The sequence below is a fragment of the Parambassis ranga genome, chromosome 7, assembly GCF_900634625.1.
Source record: "Parambassis ranga chromosome 7, fParRan2.1, whole genome shotgun sequence".
In the NCBI taxonomy this organism is placed as follows: Eukaryota; Metazoa; Chordata; class Actinopteri; family Ambassidae; genus Parambassis; species Parambassis ranga.
The window spans coordinates 16,913,353-16,934,007 of NC_041028.1; the positions used below are offsets into that span (position 1 = coordinate 16,913,353).

The 20,655-nt window shown below is 40.1% G+C and overlaps 3 protein-coding genes across 6 annotated transcripts; all 3 read right to left on the reverse strand.

The window, feature by feature from the left end:
- Positions 1-245: 245 nt before the first annotated feature.
- eif2s2 (eukaryotic translation initiation factor 2, subunit 2 beta) lies at positions 246-4,100 on the reverse strand. Its single transcript, XM_028410956.1, has 9 exons — positions 3,966-4,100; positions 2,745-2,928; positions 2,525-2,625; positions 2,304-2,433; positions 2,112-2,212; positions 1,877-2,025; positions 1,742-1,798; positions 1,501-1,586; positions 246-1,392 (listed from the first exon to the last, which is right to left on the reverse strand). The coding sequence occupies exons 1-9, from the start codon at positions 3,978-3,980 to the stop codon at positions 1,217-1,219; spliced, it is 999 nt and encodes a 332-aa protein (XP_028266757.1). The 5' UTR covers positions 3,981-4,100; the 3' UTR covers positions 246-1,216.
- Positions 4,101-5,008: 908 nt separating this feature from the next.
- Positions 5,009-9,058, reverse strand: LOC114439200 (charged multivesicular body protein 4b-like). Its single transcript, XM_028411019.1, has 5 exons — positions 8,714-9,058; positions 7,725-7,902; positions 7,508-7,622; positions 6,420-6,546; positions 5,009-6,250 (listed from the first exon to the last, which is right to left on the reverse strand). Exons 1-5 carry the CDS (start codon positions 8,895-8,897, stop codon positions 6,186-6,188), a joined length of 669 nt encoding a protein of 222 aa, XP_028266820.1. The 5' UTR covers positions 8,898-9,058; the 3' UTR covers positions 5,009-6,185.
- Positions 9,059-11,460: 2,402 nt separating this feature from the next.
- Positions 11,461-19,031, reverse strand: LOC114438918 (uncharacterized). Of its 4 annotated transcripts, none has more exons than XM_028410564.1 (10): positions 18,981-19,031; positions 17,470-17,760; positions 17,318-17,356; positions 17,196-17,240; positions 16,922-17,100; positions 16,642-16,738; positions 15,778-16,125; positions 15,419-15,569; positions 14,948-15,075; positions 11,461-14,578 (listed from the first exon to the last, which is right to left on the reverse strand). In XM_028410564.1, exons 1-10 carry the CDS (start codon positions 19,017-19,019, stop codon positions 14,237-14,239), a joined length of 1,659 nt encoding a protein of 552 aa, XP_028266365.1. In that variant the 5' UTR covers positions 19,020-19,031; the 3' UTR covers positions 11,461-14,236. The 4 variants fall into 4 exon arrangements, 3 of the variants coding, with proteins under 3 accessions (XP_028266365.1, XP_028266367.1, XP_028266366.1); XM_028410566.1 differs by lacking the exon at positions 18,981-19,031 and adding an exon at positions 18,384-18,517; XM_028410565.1 differs by lacking the exon at positions 18,981-19,031 and adding an exon at positions 18,180-18,366.
- Positions 19,032-20,655: the final 1,624 nt, after the last annotated feature.

Here is a 20,655-nt window from a genome sequence, read left to right on the forward strand (position 1 = left end):
GATTCTGACTTGTGTAAATTCACACACACCTGACTTGTGTGTGGCTACAGTTACAGGATTTGTCTCCTGGCAAATATAAGTATTACCTGCCAATGTAATAAGACTGAAGTCACTGATATTTTTTTTTTAAGTACAGGTACAACAGCTGGAGGGCACACACGCTACACTGGCTACAGTTATTGATCTCACAGAACTGAAAATGCTGCGTAATAGCCCAGATGGATGCAAGCACAGAGACAGTAGTGGAGAGAGAGAGTAGAATATTTTATTTTTGTAAAAACCAGGCTTTAAAATGATTCCAGCCAGACCTTCCTTTCCACATTCCTCTGGGAAAAAACAGAACCAAGATATCATGTCCAGCAATACTGGACTCATAATATCATATTGTGGTGTAAGTTTCTTTAAATCACACTCTGACATGCTCAGAAGACTTTTAAGGGGACTGGCATGAGCTAAACAAAATCATTCTTTTGAAAAAAAAATGTTTATGAACTTTTGAGTTGTACTAGTCAAATTTCTACTGTTTATGAAAGTTTATTGATCCAATCTTGATTATTTATGCCACAAAAGCACTCAAACACACAGTGTAAATTTCCATTTTGGCCTCACACACTACCACATTATTAAAGCCCTCTTAAATATGTTCTCCTGTTCGAGCCTCAAGCAGTTCGATCTGTATCCACGTCTCCAACACAGTGACCTTCTCTGTGGCTTGTCTAACCCTAGAACATTTTTAAGCGATGATTGCTACAATTACTAGAGCAAATATAGTGTGTAACTGCAGATCAACTTCATTTTAATTGGGCTGGCTGTGTGGGGCATTGTGTTCTTTATTAGAAGAAATATTAGTCAAAAAGTGGGAAAGTGAAGGATTCAAATTGTGAAGGTGATCTTGGAAGCGATCAAGAATCACAGCAAATGGGGAAAAAACTAGCACGTGGTGAGGGTTCTTCTGTCCAACAACCAGTTAAATGTATCCAACAATGTGAACATCATTCATCTGCATACAGTGCCTGAACCCCGTCTGTCAGCTTTACATACTCTCTCACTCCCTGTCCGGTCAGGCCATGACACCACTAAACAGCCAAACCCTCCCGCAGTTCATTTCAGAGAGTCCTTTTAGCAAATCAAGGGGGGCGTCCGACCCTAGCTCTGGCCCTTCTGAGAGGGAAAGGGTAGGCCGAGAGAATAGGGGGGAGCCCAGTTTTCATGGCCTTTAGTTGGCTTTGGCGCGAAGCTGTGCTCTCTTGCCAGTCACAGCCTGGAAACCGGTCTTGATGCTGGCGACAGAGCAGCGGGAGTGACATGTCTCGCACTGCAGGAAATAGAGACGAGTATCCTTCTGAAGGATGGTCTCTGGGGAGCGGCAGGTGTGACACGTCACATATTCCTCTGCAAAGGTGAAAAAAAACAGCGTTAGCACTGCAGTACATGGCTCGACTGGTTGTTCATGCATTAATATAGACTCCATAAATCATAATAATAATAATAGCCACTTACTGATATATCTTCTCAACACATTTTCTATCTGTTTCTGTTGAAATCTGCCTTTGATCACAAGTTGGTTATTTCCATCTATGGAGCCACTACAAAAACAAAGGAAGACATTAAAATCAAAATTTGATCAGAAAATACATACTGTTATCTAAGAACTAGGTCAAAAGAACTGACAAAGTCCAACTACCTCGTGAATTTAAGACGGATGGAATTCAACTCGCATCACTAAACACACAAAACGTACCTTGTTCCCAGCTCAGCCAGCAAAAAAGCGAGGAGATGTTTAGGCTGACGATGCAACCTGTGATGAACCAAATAAAAGGTCAGTTTCCACTGTAAATACAAAACCACATGGGAGGTCAGTGTGCGAAAGCCTTACAGTTTGCATATGTCTGTGAAGTTAACGAACGAGGTTTTCTTGGTTCCCACTCGGACCACCTGAGGAGGCTTCATCACAAACTTCCTCTTCTCTCCAGCCACCATGTCTGGGTTCTTCTCCCTCATGATGTTGAAGACTCGGGTGAGAAGCTGGATGAGAGACACCACAATGAGGCCATTTTATGGTCACCTCAAAAAGCTTTGATCTCGTCGTCACATGTTGAGTGCTATCCTACCTCATCATATGTGTAGTCTCTTTCTGAGCCAGCCCAGGCCGGTCCTGTGGAGGAGCTGAATGAGATTCCATCGTTGTTTTTTCCCTCATCATCCTCCAGTGCTACAAACACAGGACGCAGCATAATATTATTAAATGTGAGCCTTCTTTTAGTTCTCTCCTTTAAAAGGAAAATTTTAACATTTAATCCTACCATCCTCCTTTTCTAGTGTCTCTCCCTCATCAAAGTCGACCTTCTTTGTCTTCTTTTTTTTGGTAGGAAGCACCAGATCCAGGTTGTCCTCTTCCACCACCTCTGTCTGTTCTCCTTCAATTTTCAGCTCCTACAACATTTTACAAAGGATTTAGACATGTAGAAAAAATAACAATCAGAAAGCAGGAGTAGAAGTGGAGCAAGCCACAGATTGCACAGACCTTTAATCCCTCTTCGATGTCATTGTCAAAGACTTTTTTAGGTTTTTTCTTCTTTTTCTTCTGGTTGAAGAAGTTCAGGTCGTTCAAATCATCAGACGGCTCTACACACGATAAACAAACACCGCTCATTTCCAGCCTGACAAAGACTCCCAATTTGGAATAACCAAACATTTAATAACCAAATAAACATTTGTCTTGAATGTAGGCTTTTCATCCTCACCTTTCTTCCTGCCCTCATCTTCATCTAGATCCATCTCCTTCTCATCTCCAGCCTCTGGTTCTACCTCCTTTGCCTCCACCTCTTTAGACTCCTCTCCGCCTATTCCCTCTCCTCCATCCTCATCCAGCATGAAGGGCTTCTTCTTCTTCTTCTTCTTCTTTGTCATGTTGGGATCGAAAATCATCTGCAGGAGGGATAAGAAAGTTTACGACTGGAGGAAAAACTGCGATAATACCGGGCAACACGGCTTAACTGTGTTTAATATGGCACCTTATTACTAATTACTAATACAGGGACAGTAGAAATGTATATAAATCACAATCACCTCAGAGGGTATTAACAATGAATATTAACAGTAACCTTAATTTATGAAACAATTGAACAAACAGCACATGCACTATATGACTAAACTCTCTGATGTTGTAATGTATGTATATATAACCAGGGATTCATTTGACCAAGCATAATAAAACGAAAAAGAACAGAAACGTACAGATTTTGGAAAACATGGCGACATAACAAAAACACTGTTACACCTTAAAACCCACCATGACCAGCTCTGAACACTGAGAACACGAAGCTAGAGTAAACGTATGGTACTAGTTGACGTCTAAATGTTGCTGTGAACCTGCCGTCTGTTTATATTTAGGGTTTTTCCCTTTTCCCCAAATTTCAATATGGAAAAATAATGCACTCTTCCTCTTTTATGCTGCAATATGTGGTCAAGGAAACAATTTGATGAAAACATCGCGTTTCGACCTCATAACAGACATATGGCACCTGTTATCTAGCACTGTAACGGATGTAAATAGAAAAACAACCAGCAGCTTTGGGACTTTTTGTTGTTAGCTGAAAATATAAAGGGTTAGCGTCGAAGCTAGCAACGAAAGCTAAGGCTACAAAGCAGCTATCGGCCCTTCCGTTTGAATTATCAGCGGTTGCGACATTTAGGATTAAAAGGCCACAATGTGTATAATTAACACGCACGATGTCAGAAATCGTGCTTTAGCTATATAGTGGATGTTCCGCTCTTTCTGGCGGATTGGGCCGCTACTAGCTCAGCTACAGCCATGTGAGCGGTGCGGCGGACAGGGAGGGAGCAGCAGTACTGAGGCCCAAAGTCATCCTAAACATCATTACGACCCGATAATTCGACTAATTTCGCCCAACAAGTCCACACGCCAACACGTATAGAAAAGCAGATAGCTCGGGATAACTTACCTCGTCTCCTGACATGTTTGCAGCGTGAAAAACGATAGAAATTCGGCTACTTTTTTATCCCTCGATCAGTCCCCACACCGCCGAAGATTTCTTGCATCAGCGTTTGGCAGCACTACGCAGGCGTGAAGTCAACCGATTCTGACGTAGAAAGAACGCGACACCTCTGACTCACTCTCAAGCAACCTCAAATATCAAGAGTTGGAGAGATCGTGCGTTACTTTTCAATTAACATCCAATATAAGAGAGCTTTAAAATATATATATCATCACTCAAAATAACATCAGCATATTTTGTTTGATTTGTTTGATTGCTGCAGCTGAAGCGTTGCTTTGATGCTGATGTGAAGGATTGCTCTGATTTGCTGGAGAATCAAAGCAATTCAGAGCTTTGTATGCCTCTGTGCGTCAGCCTGTCACCACGGTAACAGCAGAGGAGACCTCAAAAACCACTCCAACTTTGAGAGCCTGGCACGCAGAAACGATTCGGAATTTGAAAATTCTGAATACAAGTTTGATAGAGCAGCATCTAATGAGCGTTATGAATCAAGTGGAACGGATTTTTCTTCATAAGCAATCGAAACAGCATCTGGTGGAGTTTCCTACTCAGTAAATGTGTGTGTGTGTGTGTGTGGGCCCAAACGGGCCATTTTAAAATGTGGGGGTGGGGGACACGTCCCCCTCTGATATAATGGTAGCTACGCCTATGGATTTGTACATATTTATTATATTACCCAGACATATTTTAATAAATTATATTATTACATTATTATACCATTTATCAGTATGAATGAATCTGACAAGTGGAACATATGGACTTGTCAGCAGTGTAAATAAACCTGGGTGCTGTTGTAAATAAATGCACATTATCAGTGTAATCAAACCACAAACTCTGGACACTGACATGCATGCACAAAAACTATTATCAGCAGCATTCAAATTTCAATAGGTTTCAATAGGGTATTTACGTTTGCCACTGTGCTCCAGCTGCTTTGAAAAAAGTGCTGTACAACACTGAATTTGGAAAAAAAAAAGTATCCACCACAATAAACAAATTGAAAACATGTTTTAATGATTTTGCAAATAATATTTGCATATGGATAAATAAAACATAGAAATGCAAACATGCTTGTCCTTGTGCACATCTGTCCACACAACGAAACTAAAAGGAAGAAAACTTTAAACTCCAAAATGCTGATGCTGTAGATTGAGTATAATCTAATCTTTTATAAACCACTATCTCCCTTTGGATGCAGTTAATAAGATGTGACAATAGTTTATTAATACTATTTTTTTTAAACATACAGTTTAAAACAAGACCCTTTAAGTGACAGAGCAGAATGAAAGCGTTAGGTTAAACGTGATCTCTCCTTCTGGCCCTGTGGAGTGATCTGTTTTGTGATTTCCCGTCGTTGCATGCTTCACACAACCTCAACTGAACCTCTCGGTGACAGCAGAAATACAGTATAGAAAGAGAGACACATCTGGGATATTTACAGCAATTAACAAGAACCAACAGTGAGAACGCCTTTGAGGGAGGGGAGAAGCAAAGAGGACGGAGACAAAAGCACGCAACCTGAAACAAAACTGGTTTGGGTTTTGGTAAACACACGTCTTTGTAGCTTCTTAACCCAGCACATGCTCAGCTGCACCTCCATTTCCAGATGCAGGTCACAAAAACAAGGGAGCAAAAGGTATTTCATTTTGTCAAAAAAAAATTAAGTTAAAGGAAATGCCACTATTACATATAAATATGTGTGGAAATAGGTTTGAAATTTAAGGATTGGGTTTACTCGCATCATCCGGTGATGTTAACAACATCACACGACGACTTCATTATGGCACCACAGAGATTCTTTTATCACGCTGCTATCTAAACTCTGAGCGCGCTGCTAATGACCGTGCCCTACTACCAGGACTGAGAGGTGCTAGTTCTGAAATCCACAGTAAAAATGTTAGTCGTCCTTTTCCCGGGCGCAGTGGAAGAGCTTCAATATAAAAGACCCTAAGTGGCTCGATTGCACTGACCACCCAGACGGTCTGTAGATTTTGTGAAGGGGATAGGAAAAGAAAGGCTACAGCATTGTTGCTTTTTTAGTGTTACATAAAGTAGACAGTCAACTCTCATCAGACACACAAAAAACACACAACATCCTATCAGTCCATTTGTCCCCCCACCCCTGTTCTTTCATTTCCCTCTCTGACAACGAGGCAAATGCTGCATTTACATGGCTTCCATCGCCCAGCGCTGCAGGTCTTCTATGTCATCCTCATCCTCCTCTTTCTTGGCTTTGGGGGTAAAAAGAAAAAGAGGCAGTGAAACATCTGGTCTATCGGAGCTAAGGACCCTTTTGTACCCCCCAACCCTCACATCTTGAGTAATATAAAGTCACCGATGGCATCTGGTCGACCAAATGTCACACAATTAAGCGGAGTAGTTCTTCAGAGGCATTCTTACCAGGTCTGGAAGGTAATGAAGTAGAAGGCACGTTGGGGAGGGGGGTGCTCTCTGGTCCTCCGATCTCCAGCAAGTTTTTGTCCAACTCCTCTTGTTCCAGCTCATCCAGCTCTGCCAGAAGCTCATCCTGAGAAAAACAAGCCAAGAACTGTGAGGATGACCACAATTCATGCCATACCACAGTGAAGCAACACTGCATTTTATTTTGGAGTGCCTCAAGTCTGCTGACTGAGTATTAGAAAAAGAGCATATTCCTTTTTTTGTGCTGCATCATCCCAGGATGACTGAATACCACTGTGGTGATGCTTGTCTGTGAATAAGGCCATTCAAGTCTAACACTATATATCAATAATAATTCCAGGAATGTGTGTGTGTGTGTGTGTGTGTGTGTGTGAATTGCTTGACAGCCATCGTTTCAATCTGCTTCAAACACAGTGGGTGTTTTGCCGGGCAAACGGTGAAATGCAGCATTGAGTTTGAATTTTCTGGATATTTTGGCTCAAAGTTGTTTTCTGTTCTGAAGCTGCAGAGCTGCAGATATACTAAGGGGACTATCACAGAAAGACCCCTCTAAGACGCTTGATTTCACATGATCTTGAGCTGGCAGGTACCGTTGTCAGCAGGACACTGAATGCAACAGTGACTTAAGTCATTTGCTGCACACATAGAGGAGCGCTTCAGCAGGAAATCGATAGTAGCAATTGGCCAATTATGAACAAGGATCCTGCAGTATGTGGCAGCAAATGTTTCAATTACTCCGCAGCCCACAGAGCAGCATTTTCAGGGTGATTTCACTGCCTTTATATCTCCATATAAAACTGTATATATCTTATAATCATAAATGTATGACTGCAGTCAAAGACTGAAGAAAGAATTGGAGCTAAACACGTTTCTATTGTAATTAAATTTAACATTACTTTTCTTGGCAAGCCTTCATCATATAAGCAAGCAGTCTTAGAAAGGTCTGGCAGTGATTTGTTTAATTTCACATGTGAACTAGATGAGTGAATTTGGATGTAAAATGACACATTTAGCGAAATAAAACCCCACTAATCTGAAAAACTACAACCTTAACAAGCATCACCCACCTCATCGAACTCCTCTCCAAAACCAACAGGTTTAGAGATGGCATCGGATATTTCCTGGGCCAGCTCCTGCTGTTCTGTAATATCCTGCATCAGCTCATCCACCTTGTCAATGTCCCTGAGATAATAACAAGGAAGAGAGTCTGTAAGTGATCGCAAAAGTGCGGCATGAATGTTTGGTCAGAGAATGACTCATCAGTGACTGGATGTTCACTCTTACAGTTTTTCATGAGTACTTTTCATGGCCTTGGCAGCGAGGCCCATGTTCTTAAGCACTTCAGTGTTAGTGTTGGCATTCTCCAGAGCCTCTCTCTGGAACTCGATGGTCGACAATGTCCCGTCGATCTGAGCGAGCTGCTTCTCATAACGCTTCTTTCTTTTCAAAGCCTGCAGTGCCGCTAAGGAGAGAGAGAGAGAGAGAGAGAGAGAGAGAGAGACCAAAAGAAAGCAGTCAGCTCGATCAGAGAAACTGTAAATCACTGAGCTGTGTTTACTTCTTTAATAAGAAGAACAGCTTTTAGAGATCTTGTGCCCAGTAAGGTGACACATAAAAGTGACATTATCTAAAGGTAATCAGAAAATAAATGGTTAGGATATAACCTACTCTTAGAGACCATATCAAGAAGGACAATCAAGTACTCTCTGTGACCAGTGTAATGGAAAACCTGGGACATAAAAATCAACAACCTCAGTGATGTGACACACACTTCCACCTGATAAGCTGCACAAAGTGTCATGCTTGATATGAGTCAGTGAGTCACTAGTGACACTAAAACACACATTACAACTTTCAACCTACTGTCTTTGACTTTACCATAAGGCCAATTTTCCTGTAGTATTCCACATTACCTCTGGCAAGTTATAATTAGAGATAACTATCTAGATCTAGGCCTCAGTCTGTTTCTGTACTGATCAAGACACTAATACAAACTGATCTCATCACATCTGATCTCAACAGCAAAACATCAAAGGATACAAAGCGAAAAGATGATGGCCATAATCAATGATCAAATAATCTAATATGTCAGACAATCAACCCATCGCGAGTGGCAATCACAGCCCTGTGACAAACGGCTGCCAACAGTTACGGCAGCTCGGAAACTTAGCCAACTTGGCTAACGCCCTAGCTAACATTTAGCTTTGGGTGGTCAGCAGGGTAAATGATAAGCACAAACACGCGCTTTAAGTAAGAGAGCACGTATATTTCACCTCTCTTGTTTTTCGTGCCGTTTTTCTTGGCGATTTGCAGTTCCTGCTCGATCTTCTTTTCTAAAAATTCCTGTTTCTTCGTTAGCATCTCCTCGGTCTCTCGGAGCTTCTGGATCGCCTCCTGTGCACTCGGTCCCTTTCCTCCTTTTCCCCCTCCTCCAAATATTTTGCCAAACAACGACATAACTAGAATACGGCTACACACTGCCTATAAAAAAACAACAAATGTAAAGTACTCCAACAAACAAGCGAAACGGACGCTGCCTCACAGCTAGCCTACTCCGACACTTCGCCCGAGCCTGGGACCTGGAAGGATTGTTGACGTTTGTCTACTTCCTGGATACGGCCCACTGACGTCATGGTGGTGTTGCTAGATGTCTCCCTCTGCTGGACAACTGTAGGCTGTTTTATATCAATAAACTATTTTAGGATCCAAGAATTAAAGGAACGTTGTTATTAGGGCCCGAGCAATGGTGCAAGAGCCCTAATAAAACCCTAGGGATTATTTCCCCCCCTTTGATCGCATTTTTGGAGGCCTTAACATGCCCCAAAACTCACCAAACTTGGTAGAAAAATTAATTCGCCCGAAAAATGTTGAAATTTGCTGACTTTTGAAACGCACATGGGAAAATGGCTCTATAGCGCCCCCTAACGTGTAGCCCGTCTGGCCGGTTTGACACAGGATCATGAAAATTGGCACACATATGTATCACCACAAGACGCACAAAAAAGTCTCTTGGACCCCCCCCCCCCCCCCTCTAAATCCAACAGGAACTCCGCCATTTTGAAGTTTGCGGTCATTTTTAGCGGTTTGTGACCCTCCTACAAAACTTGTCACGCCTCACATACTTCATCCAATCCAGCTGAAACTCACTGTGTCCTCTCAGGACACCATAGGGAATAGACGCATTCCAAAACTCTGACAAAAGTATTAAGGTGTGGCCAGGGCGTGGCCTCAAGGTTGACCATTCACCATTACAAAGGATCTCGCTGTATTATTTGTTTGTTATCTGTATTACTGGGCAGCCACTCCTACAAAACTTTTCACGCCTCACATACTTCATCCAATCCAGGTGTAATTCACGGTGTCCACTCAGGACACCATAGGGAACAGATGCATTCCAAAACTATTTCAAAAGTGTTACAGTGTGGTGGGGGCGTGGCCTCAAAGTTGACCATTCGCCATTACAAAGGAATTTGTTCTATTTTCTGCAGTACCACCGACATAGTTCATGCAATGTGGACAAAATCTTATAGTACTGCTATGGACCTGAGTCTTAACAGACATATATGCTAATAGGATGATACTGTCATAGCGCCACCTACTGGCAACAGGATGTTTCTCTTGTAAACATGTGTTTGCTGTACATCTGGAAATGTGAGGAGAGGAGAACATAGGAGAGCATAGCATAGGAGACGAGAGGAGAGGAGCCTGCATTAGCCATGCGGATCGCAAGGTGTGCGAGGGCCCACAATGCTGCTTGTTTTAACTTTTTTCAGTTTTTAGACAAGCAGGAATTTAGTGAAATAGTTTGTAAACACAAAGATGACATCACAGTAAGTGGCTGTTTGTGAGCAGGAGAACAAGCTAGGGTTAATCTTAGCTTAGCATAGACCGTAGTGCAGTGAAGACACACATCTGTGTGACTGTGAAATAAAAGAGCTCCTGCCATCATTTTTCTACGTTTAAAGACAATATCAGTGCAGCCCAAAGGCACAAACACAGAGAAACAGATGTAGGTGAGAAATCCTGACTAATCAATAAGAGAATTTCAGAGCTGTAGGAGCATTTATGACTGTATGTGTCTCACTTTAGTACCTGTAGCCCACAAATCAGAAACTTTGTTACAGGTACTGTAGATCTTTGCATGTTTTTGCAGGACATGTTGGGAGGTTTCTGTGCAGCCAAGTTCCCACTAGGGGGCAATAGAACTCCACTAACACTATATTGTGGAGGCTAAAGATGCTGTTTTACTTCTCAGCCTGTTCCAGTGGGTTTGAATGCAGTGCATGCAGTAGCTGTGTCCACAGGGAATCGTCACCAGGTTCTCCTCCTTTACCACACTTTGACTGTGGACATGCCACTGAAGCATTCACCTGGGGTAAGGTAGGTAAGAACCAGGTTGAGGGTGTGACTGTGTGTGGGTTCATTTACTAAGTGAGAGAACCCAACTGAATCCAAGAGTGAGTTGAGAGAGTCTTCAGACTGTCGGAGTCCATATGAATGTTAAAGTCACCCACTGTAATGACTTTATCTGTGCTAAGCACTAAACCTGATGAGTCTGAAAACTCCAGCAGGAACTCTGAATAAGCAGCAGCAGGTGGACGATACACTACGACGAGTAAAACAAATTCTGACTTCTTCCAGCTTCCGTGAGACAGGCTGAGAGTGAGACTCTCAAAAGAAGTATGAGTAGACTTAGGTTTAGGATTCATCCGAAGACTGGAGCGGTAGATTGCTGCCACTCCTCCTCCGCGACCTGTGCCTCCACACTCTCAAAACAGATGTGTTAAAAATAACATATCATGTGTTAAAAATTAACACATCAGCGTGTCTAGTTAAGGACAACACATTTTGTGTTGCTTTTAACATAATCAGTGTGTAAGCACATCTAACACACATTGTGAGTTAAATATGTCAACACAAAGATGTGTTAAAAATAACACAAAGATGTGCTATTTATACAAAATTCGTTTTACTTTCTAATACAGAATTTATATGCTCAAAACCCACTAGAACACTCAAATTTGCATTGAATTCAAGTGACCTTTATTCAAAATAATTCTGTCACTGCAAAAAAACATGAAATATAATTTCATGGCAAACATTAACATACATCAACATTAAACAAACAATGGGATGACCTGTAAATGATCACTGCAGGGACATCAGGTTACACCATCATAAACTGCATGACCACATAACAGGCAGTACCATTAACTATCCTCTCCCAAATTTTGCAAGTAAGTAACTGGCTCAGGTGTGTCACAGGTAAAGCAGTTAACAGTAATGCAAATTTAGACAATCAATTTGTATCTGGGATTAATATATAGTGCATTTCCACTGAAAGATGACAGCAAGTCTAGGGGTCTGATGTCTGCTATATCGTTTACATTTATCATTTCATACTCATCAGTCCGCTCCACCACATATGAAAATAGATGGTCATCAAAATATTTAACAGTTAAAATTTTGAGAAAAATTAGCACCTCTTCCTTTTCACAATTGGGAACCATATGTAAAATCTCTCCAAACAGACGCTCCTCTCTTGCATCACAGTTTAAAGCAAGAACACAACCCATTTTATATGTCTGACCATGCCAACAGATAGAGTGAGCCACATGAATTTTGTTGCAAGTGCCAATATCATACCCATGTTGTTTCAGATTTTCAATTAACAGATTACTTTTTTCCAAAGATCCAACCATCACTGGAAAGCCGCTTGGTACAGTCATTTTTTTCATCAGTGGATCACTAAATTTCCAATTATACATACTTTGAACTTGATTCTTGTAAGCCAAAGTCTTAGAAATATTTATGAAATTACACACAACATGAGCATGCCTTTTCAGGGGACCATGCTTACTCTCAAATCTCATACACCATAACTTTAAAAGTGGGCCAAACTTTATCATCATGCGCCAATAGTGAGTCATAAAATGATGTTTTGGAGTGAGTGGTCTGTCTGGATAAAGAATCTTGAACAAATTATGGTGATCTATAACCAACTGCTTTAAAAAGACAGAAAGTCCAATGCTGACAACTGGAGCAAATACTATGCTACAGATTTCTCTGAGGAGAAGGAACAATTTCCAGTGTTGATCATGTTCATTAACAAAATCTCCAATTAGGAAGGGTAAAAACAGCAAAAGGCACCACATCTGACTGGCTGTTTGTCTTATAGGATTATCTGAGGTTCTCAAATTAAGAATGACACTTGGTTTGTTTTTTTCATTTGCAAAACCGTAATCAAAGCTTACCAATCTGTCATTAAACTGCTCTAATGTGAAAAACTTTTCATTATAGATGAAATGTTTTAACATCAGTTTCACTTCAACCAAGGCAACACCCTCTAAAATGTCATGCATAATGTCAGGACAAGAATTTTCAGTTACATGAAAGTAATTCAGTGAGTTTAAACAGGAATCCTCTTTTATACCTGTTAAAGATGGATTGTTATGCACAACATGTTCTTTATAGTTTTCTTTGTTACGAAATTCCTGGTGATCATCATCAAACACACACTGGGCAGCTTGTTTGTCAGTTAGACAAAAATGGCAAAATCTGTTTGCTGAAAAGCTTTCTAAAAACCCTCCAAGTGAATGGCAGGCAAGATTATCAGCAGTCAAAAGGCAGACAGTACCATGAAGGAGAGAAATCTGACCCTCAATTTCAACTTTTATCCCATCTGTTTCAAGACCTTGAATGTCATCCAACAAAGGTGCTAATATTTTGTGAAAGCCATACAGCTCCCTGTCTATGGAATTGAAAAGTAGACAGAGGTGAATGTTTGCAAGGGAGGAGTTAAATTCCACAGGCAAGTTTCTCAAGCAAAAGTAAACAGCTCCCATTTTATGAACTTTAGTTTTTGACCCCAAGGGATTAGTCGTTTCCAAATCATCGAAATATAGTTGGATTTGTAGGGCATTGGGATACCTGCTGTATAATTTATGACTTGCAAACTGTGTGCCATCACAATAATCATGCATTTTACCATCAACACTTTTGTTCGATTGCTTATAGAGTTTTTGCATCTTTTCACTACCAAAGAGAAACTTTATGGTATCGATAATTGAGATATACTGACAAGTATCTGCAGCCAGTACTTGAGTCAATTTTCCATGCTTTCTTGCTGTGTCACCTCTGTATCCTAAGAACATTTCTTTAGGTTTGACAAGGGAGTGTTTTTCAGAAAAATATTTGCACATTTTATAGGGCGTATCTACCTCTGAAAACATATTTCGTGCATTTTCAAAGTCCTGCATTAAAGATTGGACAGCTTCATCATTTGATATATTGTAGCTATTAATCACAGAGGCAGTTTTCTCCTTTAAAGAGTCCAATGTCTTCTCCAGTAGCTCTTTAGTGCACATAATGCTTTTCTGTACATCAGTTAAGGTGGAATTTGATGAGGAATAGATTTTGGCTACATACGATGCTGCACAGTCACGGTGGTCTGAAACAGGAAGATCCATAGGAGTGTCCAAAACAGTGTCCAAATTAGATTCAGAAGTATCCATAGCATGGGAGCAAGATGGCACAGAAACATCCTCTGACATACATACATCACTGAAACGGCCTTGATCAAAATCTTGTGGGTTAGCAACTGAAATGTGTTCCCTATTGAGATGTCTGGTATACGAATTGAAGTTATGGTATGTTCTTTGACAGTGGTTTTGACTACATACAATTGTATAGTCCTGTCCATCAGAAATTGCATGAACTTGCCTAAGATGTCTGATTAGTGTCCTTACGCTGTTTGAAATTGACTTCTGGCACTTGGGACACGTGTACATGTTAACTTATACCAATGCCTGAAGCTTGGCAATTAACTCCAAAACCTTTGACCTCTTTGCACCTGAGATTGGCATGTCATAAACATGCTCAAAAAAAGAATACACTGACTCAAGTTGGACAGGATAGGCTACGTTGCAAACCCACAACATTTTGAACAGCTTGTCCAGGGCGCATGTCAACCCTTCATCTTGAAGTGGAATGGCGACTTTGTCATTCCTTGCCACAATTATGTACTGAGCTGTTGTACTGGGATGTCCTATACACACAAGCTTGGGCTGGTGGACTCCTGCTGCTCCGGCTGCGGCTTCTAACGATCCTTGTAGAAGGCTGGGGATACTCGTTCCAGTCTGAGAAAACACAAATGTCAAATTTTATTTTAAAAACATAGTAAAGTAGTAGTGTGTAAATAATTATTTATTCTGGCAGGTTCATCAAAAAGTGTTATGTCTTGAAAACTAATATGTAATTAGTAATTTATTCACTTATGTATTTATTTATGAATCCATCCAACCATCAAGCATTTCATGTCACACATTACACCACCAAAGTAGATACTCAGCCAGTTATATTTTGTAATTTATATTCAAATAGTTAAAAGGTTAAGTTGAACTAAAACATGACTGAATCATGTGATGTTACATTTATATTATGTGTGAACGATGATGACAGAAATAGTCATATTGCAGGACCATAGAAGAAAAAGACAGTCTTCCTACCGGTTTCACTTCCAAGATGTAGGACAGGGCTGATTTGACACTGCATTTTGTCCATCCTTTGCTCCTCCCTGATGCAGTCGGAGGTAGATAACGGGTGAGTAACTTTAGGGCTCTGAAACAACGTGACTCTGCAAAGAACAGACAGACATACGGTAATTAGTACTTCCAACTCTGACATAAGCTGTCAATCAAACTGCCATAACAGAATAAACAGTGTCCACAAGGCTGTGCTGGGTGAATTCAGACCCAACAGTCAAAAATAATTACAATTTGTTTTTTGATTTTTTCAATACAGTTCAGCCCCAATGGGGATGTGAATTAAAACACAATTTAATATTGTTTAGTATGGTCATGAAGCCCTAGAATGTGTTTTTTACCGTGTCTGGATAAAAAGACATGGCCTAGTGCCAACCAAACACAAACAATAGATTGACATTGTATCTGTTATACATGGAGGGTACCTGAACTTACCATCAATCTCCTCACCAACTGACGGCTCACTAGGGTCATTTTCATTTTCAAGTGTAGCCACTTTCAGGAGTTTCGGAACAATATGCCCTTCCCATTTCCGGAGGAAGAGGTCTTCCTTGCCCGGAAACATTCTCGCAAACTCTGCATCAATCTGAAGAGTAGCAATTTATACTAGCTTATATTCACAAATACTGATTAACCTTTCCTAGGCTATGGCAACAGATAGTAATTCTTGAACTAAGGTGGTGTTCCCTTCTCATTTTAAAACGAGATAATCATTAAACCATACATAAATGTATTTATGTCTATTTTTTCAGATTCTTAATGTTTATCTACAATACAGTATGCTGAATACTTACCAAATATGGCATGTCTACAAAGCGAGGGTACTCCTGGAGAATCTCTTCTACTGTTGGTGACTGGCTTGAGATCCAGAACCTGCGGTTGTTAAAGGTTTTCTGCATGCCCATTTTGATAGATGTGAGGTTCTCAGGAGATGGTCTGATCCTTTTGGTAGCTGTTATCCAATCCTTGGCGGACTCTTCTTCCCCTTCTGAAATTGCTTGTAATGTTATAGCTACTCCAGAAGCCTCACTGGACTTTCCGCGTTTGCGATAGCGTCTCTGATCTTCATGAAGGTTTCTCCGCAGGTTCCTCAGTTTCAACTCAATGAATCCACAGTGGGACACTGGATCATAAAAGTGCTCCTGGAACACATTTAAGCAAAGGAAATAGTTTTTATAAACGGCATTTTCACCATTTTTATGTGAGTATCATGCTATTGCTTTTATTATGAGCTCATTTCAGACAATGTTTTCTGTACCTATTATATCAATTGACTAATTTATTGATGTTGAACACTACTAAATTTGTTTGTTCAACTTAATTTCTCCACGGCAATTAATAAAGTTAATCTTAATCTTAAAAATGTGCAAAAACATACATTCACAAACATTAATATCTCAAAGTGCATTTCATTTTAACTCACTTGATTTTCAGTGCAACTGAAATATCAAATATCAAGGAAGAAAAAATAAGATGAGGAAAACACAATAAAATTAATACTAATAGCTCTATAATAATAATCTCTATTACCTCAAAAACTGAGATACCTAACCTTAACTTATCTTTAACAATAGATTTATAACAAGTCGTACAGTAAGCTTAACTAAATATTGCTATGCAAAATTGTAATCAACTGAATGACATTTGTTCACACTTACAAATCCTTCATTCGCCTCTTGTATCTTGATCTTTAATGATGGGAAGATTGTTGTTATGCTTTTAGCCAACATCAGTTTGTCAGCATTGGAGGGGTAACTGAAAGCAAAATAGAAGATTTTGAGCCCAGAAAAAAATTTAAAATGCAATAGTGTAATAAAGATTACATCAAATTTTAGTATTATGTTATGAGATAAGATAAGATAATCCTTTATTATGTTTCATTTTGGAGCACATGTACTATAAAAAATGATGGTCTAGATGAATGATCAATCAACTCACAATCCCCGTCGCTCAACCAGATCGCTGACACCTGTTCTCACAAGGAGTTTTCTGGATGCCAGAGAGAGCGTTCCAGATTTTTCATATTCGGCAAGTACACTTGGGGCTTTGTTATTAATTAGCACCACCAGATTGGCTGCATCAAATCTGTGCACGCCATCATTTTCTCCTTGGCATTTCTGTGAAAGCAGATTACAACACACATATTGCATTATACACACCCTCTTCCATATATAATAAAACAACATCTGTAACCAATAGATATTGTAAATACCTCCAGTGGACCACTCTGACAAGCTTCACTAGCACTAGGTTCAGTCTTTAAAAGAAATAAATGTCAATGCTAATTGTGAAGATTGTGTGACTGTAAACACTCATTATCATAATGACACGTACCTCCCATTGACCGCCTGCACCTTCAGTGTGTGGTTGAGCCTTAAAGAGAAGATGATGTTATTAACTGACCTAGAGGGGCCGAGTTTATAAAGAATGTGCACAGGTTCAGGTTGGTTTTGTGCCATTTTTGGAAATAGAGTAACAAAGTGTACCTGATTTTGATTTGCCTCCACACATTCAACTTGGGTCCCTTGTGTTGATAGAAAGATGTGATATCTATCCAAATCCTTCAGTTCCTCCTCATTCATGTCAACATCAATGTATTCCATGAAATCAGTATTATACTTTAACAACCTGTCAAGCACACAGCCAGTTTGCTGGGCTAGGCTTTGATCAATGAGATCCTTGGCACTGTTAACATGGAAAATGTTTTTAGCAACTTCTGTCTTATCTTTAAAAGTGGTTACAAGGACTTTGCTGGGTTGCAGGTTATCCTGTGTGTTCTGGAAGAGGAAGACATAGTTACAATAAGATAATCTGAACTATCAACACAGCATACAGACATAAAAAGAATGATGATGCAACTGGGACACTTTTTTCTATAAAATAAATGTCAGAAACACAAATAAGTATATCAAATTACTTATTTACACAATATTATTACTTGATTTCTTATTGTCACTATATAAATCAATTTTCAGAAGTGTCTAAAATGTCTAAATGTTTTGTCACTGAAATATTTGTGTGGCAAAAGAGCGCTGTTTACTGTGAGCGTCTGAGAGTAATAACTCTCCTGTTCACCCGGAACGTCTTCGACGTAACTTCCGGGTTAGCGTAACAAAACACAGTAACGCTAATAAGCCAAATAAACGTTTCCAGTAAGAAATAAGAGTGTATAATAGGGGTATACAAAACAACGCACATTCCGACTAAGATAACGGTCCGCTATGCCCCATTATTGCATTCAGAGCCGCTTTTCAGACGTGTCGACGATCCAGCTAGTCAGGGGAGCTACTCCTCGTCTTCAGAAGACATCTTTGATACACTATGTCAGAGCACAAAGGCTCTACAATTGGATATTTGAGCCCCTTGTGATATCGCTCGATAGTTTTGATTGGACACTGACCTGCCCATAGAACAGCCCATTTACAACGCACAAGCCTGAAGTGTCCTCTTTTCGAGGAAAAAAACAGAACGCCTCTAGCCATTACCATTCCTGAGATATGAGCGACTTTGTAAGACATACGCTCTCATGTCTTATACGACATGGTCGACTCCCCCCTCCCCACACACCACCGCTCTCCCCAACACCGCGGCGGAGAGAGCTCGCGCTAACAGAAGGGAGATAACCAGACCCAATTCAAAAACGAAGCGCCGTTAAAAACACACACCACCACCAGTCCCAATTTAATGTTAGCTATCCCCACCGCGGTGTCGGGATTAATCGTTAATATCCACCGGGTTTCATGCCGTGTTCAAACGAGCGACTATATAAAGTTCAAGTCGAATTTATGTTGTGTAATTTCGTTAATATGGTATAACACCACAACAGAAGTCTGTCTTGTGCTAGCTAGCTTGAAAGCAGTCCTGCTGAACAAAACGTAAACTGTATCATGAATTCCCTTAAAATGTGATTTAGTTGGTGGATTATTTACATTCCAAATTTACCCTGACACATTACAGTTGGATGATATATTAAGTTAATATATTAATGAATACTTACCGATTGGTAGTGGTGCAGACCAAGCGAGGCACCCTCCATCTTCTCTGTGGCGCATAGGCCAAATGATTAAAAAAGGATGCCCCCTTCCCGCCTAAACCTGCTACTGCACGGGTTTACCTGGGCTGAAGCACAGGGGTCTTCTAGATTAACTGTAACTAAAGGTCAAATCAATTTAAAATCCGTCATGTAAAATAACACAGACTGTGTTAAACTCCCCATTATAGTAAGTGTGTTAATAATTTTAGGCTTCTTAACACTTTTTGTGTTGAAATCAACACAAAAAGTGTTAAACATGTGACAACACATTTTTTGTGTTATTTTTTAACACATCCTTTCTGAGAGTGCAGGAACACGTAGTTAACATAACTAGACGGAGTTGATTCTTTTAAAGCAACATATTCTTCATCCTGTAACCAAGTCTCAGTGAGACAAAATATATTTTTTTAGATACTTTATTAATCCCAGAGGGAAATCAGTGTGATGATCAATAATTAAATCATTAACTAAGAGCGACTTAGGGTGGAGTGTTCTGTTACCTTGTTCTATGTGTTTGTGTTAGTGTGTATTTTTATGAGGTTATTATGATTAATATATCTTAACTTGTGTGCTTGATGAACTGTGGGAGGATGTGCGACTGACACCACTTCAATAACATTATTAAGCTTAGTGTTTCTATGTGTATTTGTAGTTAATATGTTTTTAATGGAGGGCGGCAGTCCTCCAGGAGCAGCAGAGAGGTGTGTAGGACAGCGACTCTGCCTCCTGGCCTCGACCCTGGGTTGTCAGGTTGGTCTAATAAACTTGGCTATGTTGCTAGAAATCAGGGCTGCACCACCCTGGGTGGGATGAATGCCGTCTCTCCGCTTTGTCTCCCCCAGAAAGTTTCCCAGTTATTTATAAAGGCCACGTTGTTTTCTGGACACCACCATGACAGCTAGCGACAGAGCGAGGACATGCGGATAAAGGGGAGGGGAGGGGACCAGAGAACGCTACTGAGGATCATTGTCGTGCAGGAGAAACAGCAGTAAACTATCTGTGATTCATATTTTTATTACCTGAATGATGTCACTGTCAGGTCACTGCTGGACAGAATATATGGCTTCAGTTCCATCATTTAGTGTTGTTGTGTTGTTATACTCGCCTCTATGTTCTGAACCCTAACACTGTGTGTTCCATCTTCACTCACTGTTCTGCAGTAAGTCTGGATGGAAACCTGAAATATCTGTCAGATTCAAGTCTCAAGTCACTGAGGGCAAGTCAAGTCTTCGTTTGTGTGACTTAAGTGCGATTCTGCGCTTGAACCACTCATATGGTAAATGAACCAGAACAACCACCTGTTATTTATATTGTTGTATCTTGTACTATATTAAATATTCAACATTCAGACACTTATAGGCATTTTTTTAAAGTGTGTGTGTTGACTTAAATCTGAGAATTTACTCTACTTTTTTTCCTCAGAATTGTTAAATTCTGGAAAAAAACAGGTAAAAATCTGAGTTTTTTTGCACAGCTTTAAGAAGTTTTTAGTGCCTTCTTTTTAGTTGTGTGTGTGTGTAAAAGGCCTTATTGAGAATTGACTTGAGAATTTACTGAGACTTTTTTTTGGCCCTCCTTTTGTCTGAGATATATAGCTATACTATATATATCTATACTCTTCTTTATGTCTTTTCAACAA

Bases quoted from the DNA above. Each gene is read 5' to 3' on its own strand.
- eif2s2 (XM_028410956.1), bottom strand. The intron at 2,026-2,111 runs GTAGGATAGCAC...TCTCTCATCCAG, and splicing joins GAGACTACACATATGATGAG to CTTCTCACCCGAGTCTTCAA. The intron at 1,587-1,741 runs GTACGTTTTGTG...TTGTTTTTGTAG, and splicing joins CTGGCTGAGCTGGGAACAAG to TGGCTCCATAGATGGAAATA.
- LOC114439200 (XM_028411019.1), bottom strand. From the start codon at position 8,897: ATGTCGTTGTTTGGCAAAATATTTGGAGGAGGGGGAAAAGGAGGAAAG. The intron at 7,623-7,724 runs GTAAGAGTGAAC...TTATTATCTCAG, and splicing joins AAAAGTACTCATGAAAAACT to GGACATTGACAAGGTGGATG. The intron at 6,251-6,419 runs GTAAGAATGCCT...TTACCCCCAAAG, and splicing joins TTCATTACCTTCCAGACCTG to CCAAGAAAGAGGAGGATGAG.
- LOC114438918 (XM_028410564.1), bottom strand. From the start codon at position 19,019: ATGGAGGGTGCCTCGCTTGGTCTGCACCACTACCAATCG. The intron at 17,761-18,980 runs GTAAGTATTCAT...TTCCTCTTCCAG, and splicing joins GTCTGCACCACTACCAATCG to AACACACAGGATAACCTGCA. The intron at 17,357-17,469 runs GTACACTTTGTT...CTTCTCTTTAAG, and splicing joins TGGAGGCAAATCAAAATCAG to GCTCAACCACACACTGAAGG.